We start from the raw sequence: 13,027 nt of genomic DNA on the forward strand, positions 1-13,027 counted from the left end.
CACATCCTTCTTCATTTTCCAAATGTTCTGTGCCTTTCAAGGTTTATAGTAAGAATCCCCCTTTAGGCACTAACCTTTACAATTTGCCTATACCAACTTTTACCTCAGCTAGAACTACATGTGTTGCAATAAAAGCTTCCTTAGAAAAACAACACTTTGCATTAAAGCCTTAGAAAAGACAAAGAAGCTTTGGGAATTCCACACCTGTCCCACGAGTGCTGCACACACAGGTGTCTGTGCTTCACCACAGGGAGGATGCTGCCTCACTAACACCTGCTTGCTAATGGCTTTGAATAAATTTTTGACAAGCAAGAAACCTTGGCTGCTCATATTCCTTGAGGATGCTGTACCAGCTTTGCTTGGCAGTTGTTAGTGTTAATTAGAATTCAGTAGCACGCAGGCGTGTAAGCCTTGGCACTGTCCTTGCAAGAATTATTTCAGTCACCCTTCTCTGTCTAGACAGATATATAAGGCATGTGCAGGGACAATCTGACAGTTCCAAACCTCTTTAGTAGTGAAATATAGTTATTTTTATCTTTTAGTGCAATGCCAGCAGAGAAAATCAGAAAAACAAACTTGTTTTTTCCCCCACATCCTTTGTAAACAATGGCTTCTAGTTTGCTTTTTCCTCCCCTTTCTCTACATTAGAGCAGTGGTGTTAATTCTTCTTCTGAGGTGATAAAAGGCCTTTTTTTTCCCCCCTAAGAGTTCAAATCCTCATCTGAATAGAATACAGCTCCCAGTGACTTTAATTGAGTTAATTGTAAGGGAGAACAATGTACTTGTCCCTTCCAAGGGAACTTCCCATTTCCTTCTGCCAAGGCTCAGCAAGATTCTGCAGTAACTTTCCTTGGAGATAAAGCTTCCCCTACTTAACCACTACTTCAAATGCAGAAAAACACAAAATACCTTAATGAATGCAGATGTAAAGTGGTTTTGTATGCCTGCCCGGCCAAGAGACTGGATCTGGATCCTTATGTACTCAACTGAGGGTGTGCTGGTGATAGCAACCTGCAATTACACCACAGACAACCTTAGAAATTGGCTTGCTAACTGTTTTTGATCAGCAAAAGTACACTGGGTATCAATGCCCAGATGTACATGACCCCAAAAGTAAGAATCCTTTACTCAAATTGTGATCCTGATTCACATTTAAGTGCTCATTATCAGTATTTTTAAAAGGCTTGTTCCAGTTTGAGGGATCCTCTGATAAACACCCTGGCTGGAAGCGAGTTGAGCATGGATTTCACACATTTTGCCTGGCTATAAAATCAAGTGCAGATCTGTACGAGCCTGAGACAGTTCTGCAGGATTTGGAGTGGTGTGAATTTACACAAAATGAGCAGCAAAGCTGCCTTCTAGTTTTTCAGTTATTCCTGTTAACCAGAATTACCTCCTGGTTTGAAACACAGCAGCAATGTCTTTGGAAATCAAAATCATCTAAAATAAGCCCTCCCAAGAGTCTTTTGGTTCTGGTTGAAAAGGAAGAAATGAGGGGGAGAGGTGCCATGAATGTGCACCCACGTGCCTGCCCCCAGGCACGGTGACATCCCACCGGAGAAGGAGCAGAGCTGTGCTGAGGCTGTTGTGCAGGGGGACACAGGTTTGCCTGGAGTCACCAGCAGCAGCTCAGCCCAAAGCATGCATGACAGAAGCTCCAAGGCAGCCAGGGCTTCTGGCCTTTGGAGTTCATTTTTATTTCTAACTGTTCCAAGTATGCGTTCAATCCGGTCCACTCTGCAATTCAGGCTGAGGAAATTATATAAACAGCTCAGTTCAGCTCCAGGATCAAAAAGATACATGAGCTTTACAGGGATTCTTCCTTCTATCTCTTTTAAAACTAAATATTTGTTTCTATTTGACTGGGAGAGAGAATGAGTAAGTTTGGTTCCTTTCCAAGGATCCAGCATGTGGGGTTAAAAAAAGAAGGGGAAACATCCCACTCATTATGAAATAGTCTAAAAAACAACAACAGGAAAAGAAAAAAGCCAATCCCATAACTTCTGGACTCTGAAAGGCTAAAAAAAATAACTGCTGAACTAAAGAGAGAACCAAAGTGCTGATACTGCCAGAATTCAGTCAGGTTAGACCCATCAGTCTGCATGTGCCAGCTCCAGATGGCTGCTGGCAGCTCACGGCTCTTCCCCCACAGACCCACACGTGTCACCATTCTTCCTGCTATTTAGTAGTAAACAACATGTTTACAGAATTTGGGCAACCTTTTTTTTTTTTTTTTTAAAAAAAAAGGAGGATTAATTACCAAATTGGTGTTTCACAATTCCTGTGATGAGAGAGACCTGGCCATCATCAAGGAGCCTGGTTAGCAGGGAAGGCATTCCGGGATTCGATTGCTCATGTGTTATGGCTGAATGAATAAATATATCCCATCTTATTTTCAAATCTGGCATTTGTGGACTGATTCCTGAAGTAGCTGCTTAGTCAGGTGAAGCATCATGGGACTCATGGTTAAACCACAAAACACTTTTTTCCTGCCTAACAATTTTAGCTGACTGAGAAACACAGTTTCATAACATGTTTTTTTAACCAAAGGTGTCCTCAAGTCTCACAAAGGCAGTGCAAGAGTTTCAGGAGTCTTCATGCCTCCAAAATAAGAGATGTGCTTCAGTGCTCACCTTTTTTCACAAAATCTGACTTTTAGAATGGGATTATTTTAGAAATCTCTTTTTGTGGGCATGTGAAGAGGTTGAAGCTTCACAAACTGTCTCAGTGTTGGTCTTTCTCATGGCCCTTTGGGGTACAGTGGGTTTAAACAAATATTTATACCGTGCCCACACCTGCTGCAGTCAAAGCAGCAGGGATGCACAAGGAGCCCAGTCCAGCCTGAAATCAGCTCTTTTCTGAGCAGCACTGCCAGCCTCAGCTCAGGTACAGACACAGACCCAGGTACTCCAGCCTGGAAACCCTTTTTGGCCTGAAATCAGGGAGAAGAACATGCAAGGCAGACAGACCTGAATTTTAACTGTGAGAAAGAGAAAGGAGGTGCTGGGGTAAGGAAAAGACCCCGAGGGCTTGCTGCCCACCCAGGGCACAGCAGGGCTCACCTCGGGGTTCTATTGGGTGGGAGAGCCTCTCACCAGTTCCATGGCTGGACACTGTCCCTGTCCCTCTGGGACACCTGCCAGCACCTGGGAAACAGCTTCCCTGGGATGGCAGAGGGTGACACACAGCCAGTCTCCTCTGTGGCCAAAAGGGCAGGCAGGGGCAAAGGGAAAAAATGCACTTAAGGGCTTGAGCACAAGAGAGATGGTCTGCAGCCAAGAGTACAGACTTCAGGGAAAAACAAAGAAATGTCCTTTGAGGTTCTCTTTCTGCTCTAAAAAAACACAACAAATCCTCAAAGCCAAAGAAAATCAGATTTTTTTGCTTTGTCTGGAAACAACGGCTGCTTATTACTGAGGTCTGATCCAGGGACCCCGGCTGACCCCTGAGAACTTTGAGTCAGGTGCCAGGATGGCTTAAAACCAGGGATTTTCCCTTCCTTGCCCTGTAAGGCTGAGGTACAAGCAGTCACATACCCACTCTGTCTCCTGAGGCAGCCAGCTCACCCCGAGCTGCTGCAGGAGAGGGAACCAGCATCCAGCAGACATTCACCAGGGGCACAGGTTCAGGAATTAGAAAGTAATCTCCAGCTTGAACCAGAGCCACAGTCTAAAGAGACCTGCTTCCTCCACTTTACAGTGAAGTTTATTATTATGGTTTCCATTTTCTCCCTGGCTGTTTCTTCAGTGTCAGTTTAGAATAACTAAGGATAAAGTTAAATCATCTTTTAACTCCTCATCCGCCAAATTTCAGCTTACACATTTAGAAAATAATTCCCCCCTATGTCTTTCCTTCATCCTGTGATTCCTATTTCCACCCTCTTTCAGAGGGAAAAAAGGCTCCAAACTAGAAACCTTTGGTACAAGCCTCAGAGCCAAAGCTGCAGATACAGAACAATTCTTATATTGATAGAAAGAATCTCCCACAAAAGACCCCAGCACCCATTCCTGTCTGTGAGAGGCACTTGTGCTGTGCAATGCAGAAAGCCACATGAAGTTCACACTTGAAAAGAAAAACTAAACACCAAGATAATTACCTTTTTGGGGTTTTTTTCTCCTTTCTCCCCTCTTAAGTGTCTCAGCATATAACACCAAGATGCCTGAACCATGGTTTTCTTTCCTTGTGTCACCAAAACCTTCCAGGATTTAAATGTGTTCTTTGAACTACCTGCATTCCTGGTAAAATGGAAAATATAAATTTGGCTTAGAGAAAGGAAGCACCACCTTCATCACCTGCCTCTCTGCATTCTACAAAGCTCAGGAAGCCAGAATTTTTCCGGAGGATTCCCTGAAGTGACCCACCACCCATCCCTGCCTGCAGAGGATAAATGAGGGGAAAGCAGTTCATTGTGGTGAAATCAGGGGGTCTGCATGCCTGGACCTTTCCTCTGCTTCACACATGGACAGCAATCAAGGAAAGCTCTTTCAGCCTTTTCTGTTTTTTTCATCAAAACAAAACAAAGCTATCTACAGGATGGAAGAGGGGACAGGCTGTCCTAAAATAATAAATCAAAGCCACACAAAGACCCATCAGCTTAAGCCAGATACTGCCCTCTAGATTCTAACCAGCTCCAGCTGTGTCATAGCACAGCACAGCTCAAAAATGGATATATTTTCAGATGATCTGGCCTCCAACTAGAGGAAATGAAAGAAATGCACCAGAGCCATATTTGTGGAATATTTTAGGATGGAGTCCCAGGACATTTGGCTGTTTCATAAGGGTGATTTGCATTGCCTTAACACATTTCATCCCCTGAAGTCACCGTCACAAAAAGAGCTTGTCACTCCCCCAGATGCTGGGAACCAGCTTTGGTGCTGTACTACACTGACTGCCACCTCCCTGAGGAATGAGAAAGGCATTGGAAAAGGAAACTAGAGGGTGAAAGAATTTTTTAAAAATGAGAAAACCACAGCTGTGACCATCTTGAGTTGCCAGGTCATTTGGGAACAGGAGTGCTACAGTCCAGGGTGCATATGAGCAGGCTGAATGAAGCAATGAAATCAATTGCACCAGGATTGAAGAGATCAAATGAAAAGCACCTACTCTGGAGTTCGTGGAGGAAGAGATGGAAATAACTGCTTTCCTACCACAAAGGGCTTGGGAAGAGTTGTGAGAATCGAAGGTATTAGAACTTATCCTCTATGTAAATACTGGAAAGATTAAGGGGGCTATTTTCTCTTTAAATTAGTGGTATTTAACAGTTTACTATTCAGTTCTGCACTTCAGTTCTGTTTCTTCAGCTTGTACAAAACCCAGTGTAAACTCTCCAGAACTACAAATTCAAAGTAATTTCAGAGCCCTACTTGAAAGATCATATGTAGCATTAGATGCTTTTGTGCTTAAAAACCAGCACAAACAAAGGAGACAAACACACTTAAAACACAAGGGATGGAAGTCAGACTTGATAAATAAAATGCCAGTGGAGCAATATACAGGACAACTTTTTTGTCTTCTACTTTCATTCTTAGGACTTTCTTACAAGAAAAACAAATTAAAATATTTTTTAGGTAGAAAGCCTAACTTTCCAGTCTAAATAAAAGTCATACTAATATGTGTAGAAAAATAACTTGAGCTATTTAAGGTATTTGCACCCCAAAACTAATTAATTGTGTTCACAACCTTTTCTAGTGAAAAGGTTCATTTCATTTTATAGATAAGGAACATTCTTCTTTCTTTTTTCATTCGTGTTTCTAATCACGCAAACTTTTTTTATATTTTTACCAAAAAATTTGGTAAATTTTGAAGGAGGAAAGCTTAATATACACTCACAAAAGTCAGTGTTTAGTGGGTCTCAACTGTTTCAAATATTACTTTGAAAATTTTTGAGGATCTGCTGACACCAGACTCTATAAAACCTGACATTTCTGCCCCTCTGTTACTGTCATTCAACAATCCCCACAGTGCACTTCATGCAATTTTACCATTGTGTTTATCCTGCTTGTTTTCTTTTGGAAATGGTTGGACAAAACAAACCCAAGAAGTTTTTTGGGTTTTTTCACCAAGATATTGGCATTTGCAGTTCTGGCTCTTTCAGGTAAAGCGAAAACATCAGACAAAGTGTTTAAAAAGTGTTCTGTTTTGGCAGTGAGAAGGCTTCCAGGGATAAGCAAAAGCATTAAAAGGACAAGGGAAAGGCAAGAAAGCAGGCAGGAGGTTTCCTGTTCTTGAACATGTGGCAGATAGAGATCTGCACGTACACACATCCATACCTCATTTACAGCCCTCAGAACACTCCTCCAGCTCAACCCTGAACTCTCAGAAGCAAAGACATGCAGAGAAATGTGATCAAGCAGCAAAGGAGGGGAGACTTCCATGAGTGGGGGCATGTAAAGCGAGTCACGTAACTTGGAGATGGGATTTGGCTGGAAAAAAGGTACAAAAAGTGCAAGTCTGGGGCTCTGACTGCCTGGGAGAGGATGAATAACACTTGTTCAGTATTGTGAGCAGCACACAATATTGGCTGTGTCAGGTGCAGTGAGTCCTGGGCAAATGGGTATCATCTGAAGCTGGGGTTTCTGGTTATCCTGGATGTCAATCCTGGCTGTATTTTAGTCATGGGGAACCTCTAAGCTGATGACTGTTTTTCTATAAAACAGCCCTACCATGTTTATTGACATGGTGTGTCACATAGCTGATGAACATGGAAGGGCACAGTCCAAATCCTGACCTCACTGATGAAAATCTGGGGTAAACTAACGAGGGAATGCCATAGAGTACAACTGAAAATTACATATTTTTTTCCTTGGGCTTGAAAAAACAAGAGAGTTCCATCCAGTGAGTCAGTCTCCCCCAACTGTTATTACTCCTATTTAAAAACAACCCCTCTGACATTTTGGTCAACATCTACGTGAGCTGAACTTTCAAAGGGAGTGAGAGAACTGGGAATTTCAAATTTTCCTGTTCATAATATGGGAACCAAGCAGAAATCCCCACATGCTGCTTTGGTAAGTTTTTCTCTTACAGATTGGAGTTTAAACTTCAAAGGACCGTAAAAATCTCACAGCCCCTATTTAGCCTCCAACCCATCCCAAGAATAAATCACAGGAGGTCAGTGCTTCTTGCTCTCACTCAGGATACAGCTGGTTTTTCTCTCACAAAATTTCTCCCAACCTCCCAACAACTTGCCCAGCACTTGGCTGAATCTCCTCTGGCACAAAACCTGCTTTCAGGACAGCCACCTCATCTTCAGTCAGCAGCCCTGGTGAGGAAAGAGGAGTGAGAGCTGCCCACGCATCTCCCTGGTGCTGAGAGGAGCAGAGAAGGGGCTGCCAAGGGTCTGCCCATGTCTCTGCCCCTTTCTCCCAGCTCAAGCTGTTTTCCTTGAACCCTCAATCCCCACCACCTCCCTGCAGCTGTCACTCACTTAGATTTCACTCACTTTCTTCGATTTTGGCTTTTTTTAAAGTTTTCTGCCTTCAGCTCAAGCCCAGTAAACACACCCAACCTGCACAATGCAAACATGGCTTTGGGTGAACATCCAGCCAATGTTCCCAGGGCCTTGTTACTGAGGATAGCCTCTTCTGGAGGACTGCTTTTTGCAGGGATTGTAACAAGTCAGGTGTGTGTTTAGCTAACTGGAGTCAGGTGTGTTGGGATTTAAATGCCTTTCCTAAATACTGCTATTTAGGAAATGTCATTAAAATTCAAAAGCATAAGCCATATCTCAATATAAATTTCTTTTTATCCACATCTCCTTAGGCAAAAAGAATGATTTTTTTGGTTTTGTGAAGCTCAGCAAATTACAGGAGGGATCCTGCCCTGAGGTACAGATCTGCTGATCCTCATGAAACCAAGGTCTGCCTCAGACAGCATTTGGATTGCAGACAAATGTATTCAAGCAAAAATAAGAACTTCCTGCATTTAAACACAGTACATCATTTTATCATCTCTTTTCCCACCCTACATGTTTCATGGAGGAATCACTTGCCAGTTCAATTCCTATCTCTTTAATGTCTTCCCAAGTTCTCTATCACAGACTATTGTGTATTTTGTATTTTCCTGCCGCTGGGCTTTGGATGCACATCAGGTCAGGAGATGCTCCCTCAAGACCCCCAAGCCCCACTCCCTGGGCCAGGAGAAGGGTAAAAGCAGGGAAAACCCCTCAGGTTTCATATGCCAAGCTGCAAAGTGACAAGCAGCCTGCTTTGCCACAGCCCCCTGGGACTGCCTGATGCTCAGATTGCTCTAATTCCTGCTGTAATGTGATCAAATCAGGAAGGATGTGTCTCCTCAGAGTCACCTTGTTAATCCCAGCTGCAGAGGACAGCTAGGGAGCAGGAGAGGAGGGAAAACTTCAGGGCTTTAGGATGGCTTGGGCATGGCAATGCCAGCACAGATTGCACTGAGTGGTGCAATCTGCAGCCTGGTGTTCTGGCAGGTGCTCCAGCTTCTTTCCAAGTATAAAAACAAATGTATATAAATCTTGTGGCTTTCATTCATGGGTTGATCTGTGGGTAGTTTAAGATTTAAATAGGAGGGAATTCAAATAGATCTGCTGACTTCTGTGTTGTGTGGATGATTAACTCTGAATCACAGATGCTATCAGGAGGGGCAGGTTATGAAACCCAAGTAGCACTTTACTTTATTATTATTGGAAGTAGTGGTGGTGTTCCTTGTATTGCATCCAGATCTAGAGGATGGAGGGGTCAGAACTTGTGTATGTACAAGAACAAGAAAGCATTCACAGCCTTAAATTGTGAGCTCCACTTTGAAACACTATTTATGCCTTCCTGAGCATTTATCAATCTGGGGAGCAAGAGGAAAAGCTAATCTGAAAATGAAACAATTTAGGAAATATCTCTAAAATATCTCTGGGCAAGACTGCAACAAGCACATTCTAGCCTTGTCTTGTTATCTTTGTTTTTCTGCAGACCTTATCACCGCTAAGGAATTTAATCGCAAAAATGACAAGTAGCTGAAAGTATGAATCAGACTGGCATTGAATAATAAGCCATAGGAAAAGATCTACCTACACAGCCTTGGCAAATACAAATCTAATGAGTCCCCCAGAGTCTGAGTGCAGACTTGGGCTGTGGAAGTTTCCCTGCACTGAAATCTCCATCCCTGGATGGGTTGCAGCTACCTGGAGGTTTTTTGTCAGCCAAGGTCAAAAAGGTCCAGGATTTTTAAAGAAAAGTTTAGACACAAGCTCATTCTGGACTCTTGAATTTTCAGATAATTAAGATCGTTCTCTAGTGAACATGATAACAAGCCCCTGCACAGGTTTTCAGCCCATGAAATAGAGGAGTTGAGCAGTGAGCCTGTGCCCATCCCTGCACAAACACCACAGCAGGAGAAAGGCTGAGCACATGCCTGGGCACTCACATGGGCGTCTGCCCTTTTGTTTGCTGTTGACAAGAAATTTGGCCCTCCCCTCCCTGTTAGGTTTTTTGGGTTTTTTTATGAGACTCTCATAAGGATCCAACTGCTTCATCAAGGCACCAAAGAACACTGCACTCCTCACTGTCCACCTCCAAGCACATTTCCCTGAATTCTCCCTGTCAAACCACAGCAGAGAGCCCTAACAAGGGAAAACCCTTCCCTCTGAGCCTCAGCAGACCACGTGTGAAGGTATTTCCCTGTTCTCATTAAAAGCAAGGAATGCTTCATCTAACTGCCACTGCTTTCAGGCTGCCTCAACAACATGACTTATTACACTATGCTTCAGATATGTGCTTTGAGGAGATATAATTCTTATCTTTAGATGTGCTGATAGCACAAAGAAGCCTGGCTGACTTACTGAACAGCCCTGTGCCTTTGATAATAGTATTTGCTTTTGCTTAGAAAATTTGCACAGGCACAATGCCTGGGTCATTAAATTGAAGGATTAAATTTCTGACTTTGATTACTGTATGAAATGCCAATCTTTGTACTGCTCTCCAGCACCCAAAAGAAGGCACTTACTAGCAACCAAATAATGTTTTCCCTCCTCTCCTCCAGGCTTACCAGCCTCTCCTCCATCTTGTAACAAGCCTGATGTTCTCTGTGGACCTTTGTGCTTCAGGACAATAATTTTGAGGAAAGCCCTTAATAAGTCCTACAGATAATTCCCAAATTTCTGTGAAGCAGAAAAAAATACCAACACTCCCCTCCCCGCACAAAAAACAACCCCAAAAACCTCACAGCAAACACACCTCTCTCCTCCCCCCCCCCCAAAAAAAATCAATCAACTCAACAAAAGGAAAGGAAAAATACAAACAGCTTGGAGATGGTGAAGTCATGGAAACCACTCCAACAAAAAGACTAAACCCATGGAGAAGGGATCTGAGAGTACATAAAGGTTTTGCACACATTTTTTCTTCCCTGAAAGAAACCCTCAGCAGATCTGGGCTGATTCTGGAGCACACTTCATTGCTAGGCATTAAAATTCCAGCCTGTGCTCTCGTGTTCACTTGCCAAAATATTCAGAGTTACTTGCCCTACACCACCCCTTTCCAGCAGCATCAATACCCATCCTCCTGCTCATCCTCACACAGAAACTCCCAGGCATGAGACACACAACTCTTATCTGTAGCTTAATCAGGCATTTCTGCTGAGCCTGCAATGTTCCCCAGCAGCCTGAAAACACAACCTGCAGGTCTCCACCAGGGCTTTGTGTGTGCCCATCAGTCAGTGAGAGACACAGATCCCCTGACAGACACAAACCACCCATCTCTCCCTGGGAGGCAAGGAGCAGCCTCTTTGCAGCACATGGAGACACTGGAATTCTAGTTTGATGGAGGCCAAGAAACTGAAGGATCACTCTAAACTTGGTTTGAATCAGTGGGAGGAAGAGGAAGGCAGAGGAAGTACTGCAGAAGGAGGGAGGGAGGGAGGGAGGGAGGGAGGGAGGGAGGGAGGGAGGGAGGGAGGGAGGGAGGGAGGAAGGAAGGAAGGAAGGAAGGAAGGAAGGAAGGAAGGAAGGAAGGAAGGAAGGAAGGAAGGAAGGAAGGAAGGAAGGAAGGAAGGAAGGAAGGAAGGAAGGAAGGAAGGAAGGAAGGAAGGAAGGAAGGAAGGAAGGAAGGAAGGAAGGAAGGAAGGAAGGAAGGAAGGAAGGAAGGAAGGAAGGAAGGAAGGAAGGAAGGAAGGAAGGAAGGAAGGAAGGAAGGAAGGAAGGAAGGAAGGAAGGAAGGAAGGAAGGAAGGAAGGAAGGAAGGAAGGAAGGAAGGAAGGAAGGAAGGAAGGAAGGAAGGAAGGAAGGAAGGGTACAACAAGGATAAAGATCTGCTGGCTGTGCTGTAACTGGTGTCCTCCTCCCTGAGCAAACCCGAGCGGTGCCTCTGAGCTCACTGGACAGGATTCACAGCTCACAGCGCTGCCAATTTCAGCTGAGTCATGTGAATCCATCCCCACCAGCTCCTGCCCACCCCAGGAATCTGGGTGTTCCAGCCTTCAACAGATGTCTGGACTGGCACAAGATCTGCTGGGTCTTTCTACCATTTCTCAGATGCAGGAAAAGTGTTCACCATGTGAGTATGCAACATTAATGAGATCCAAATCCTGGTACACATCTCCCTGTCAAATTCTTTATTTCCCCTCTGACCTTCCTTTAGCCAGCCCAGTGCAGATCACTCTGGAAGTGTGAGGGCAGCCTGCAAAGGCAGCATCCTGGATAAGCCACCCATCATCTTACAGTGACTGGGCTGAAAACACTTTAACTGTTCTCTCTGGTTATTCCTGAAATTATTAACCCTAGAAGATTGCTGTTAAAGTTCATCCAAATGTGATTTCATTTGCATCTCATGTTTGGCACAGATGCTACTATATTAAGAGAACATTTTTTGGAGGTTATGCAGTATTTTGAACTTTAAAAGAGCAGATAAAACATAAAGCCACTTGAGACAGGTAAAAGTCTGTTTTTCTATTTCTGATTACTCTGGGCTCCACAATCTCAGATTTCTTTCATTCCAGAAATCATTGGAATACAAAGCTTAGTAGAGGTCATACATGAAATTGCTTAGGCAGGCACTTGCTTTCCTTCAAACTCCTAAAACCACTTTTTCTCCTTAGTTCCTTCACCCTTCCACGGAAATTTCATTTCTCCATGTTTTTCCATGCAGTCTGGAGATTTCACTATTGCATCAGCCTTAAGTCCCACACTAGTGAGCATCCAGCATACTTGAGGTGTAGACAGAGCAGCCACACTATTCATTCCCAATTATTTCTTAGCAAGATGCTCTAAATGAAATGAAGTCAAATTGTGGTTTTCCCTTGTTACAGATTATTTCTTGCTTATGATTCTCCAAAACAGCTACCTTGCCAACAATTTCTGGGTCAGAAAACTCTACAAACCTTTGCCCAGTTCAAATAACTGGTTTTGTACAAGACAAAAGGAACCACAACCACATTGCGGTTTTCAGTAGTAAAATGTAGTTAAATTGATGCTTTAACAAGAGCTAAAGTTAAAGCTCAACTTTACCAAAGCCCTGGTGCTGCCTTCAAATTTAAATTCATGCCTGAAGACTGTGGGCCAAAGCTTTGGCAAGTGTGAGCTGGCCATCAGTGACTTGGTAGAGGATTTAGCTCAGCAATAGCAAGGAGACAGCTCACCATTTAAGACAGATAAAAATTGCAAAACTCAGGTTGTCCATGAGCAACTAGTAGGTTTTCCTCTTCCTTAAAGTGCACAAAGATATATTAATACAGAAAAAAAAGTGATTTAATTCCAATACTTCCCCTGTGACAGGAGTGTCCAGACACTGAGCATGCAGGATCAGTCATGCCCCTACAGGATCAGGAGGCCCAGGTGTGTGTCACTCTGGAATGGGCATGTGTAAAGAGGAAACACTGTCCTTCTCAGGTGCATTCCCATGGGTCTTCATAATGACATCAAAGGACAAGATCTTTAGAATTTTTTTCAGCTCCAAAGGTCAGGGGAACTAAATAAAACTCAAATTTTGGCCAAAACTGTCCTACCCAAAGCCACAGCAGGGACACTTTGCCAGAGAGCAGCAGATGGGTGTGGGGTTTGGATAATACTGGAGGGACT

General features: G+C 43.6%; 2 protein-coding genes across 3 annotated transcripts in view; both read right to left on the bottom strand.

The window, feature by feature from the left end:
* Positions 1 to 13,027, bottom strand: part of CEMIP (cell migration inducing hyaluronidase 1) — a 98,525-nt gene that overhangs the window by 60,454 nt on the left and 25,044 nt on the right. The gene's annotated exons all lie outside the window — the stretch shown is intronic.
* Positions 1 to 13,027, bottom strand: part of LOC135280995 (inactive cell surface hyaluronidase CEMIP2-like) — a 41,745-nt gene that overhangs the window by 5,043 nt on the left and 23,675 nt on the right. Inside the window, 3 exon segments of the mRNA XM_064389472.1 lie at positions 910 to 1,011; positions 4,097 to 4,235; positions 7,439 to 7,612. Of these exon segments, the coding sequence (XP_064245542.1) occupies positions 910 to 1,011; positions 4,097 to 4,235; positions 7,439 to 7,612 (415 nt within the window).

Source organism: Passer domesticus, chromosome 14 (assembly GCF_036417665.1).
Source record: "Passer domesticus isolate bPasDom1 chromosome 14, bPasDom1.hap1, whole genome shotgun sequence".
Lineage (NCBI taxonomy): Eukaryota > Metazoa > Chordata > Aves > Passeriformes > Passeridae > Passer > Passer domesticus.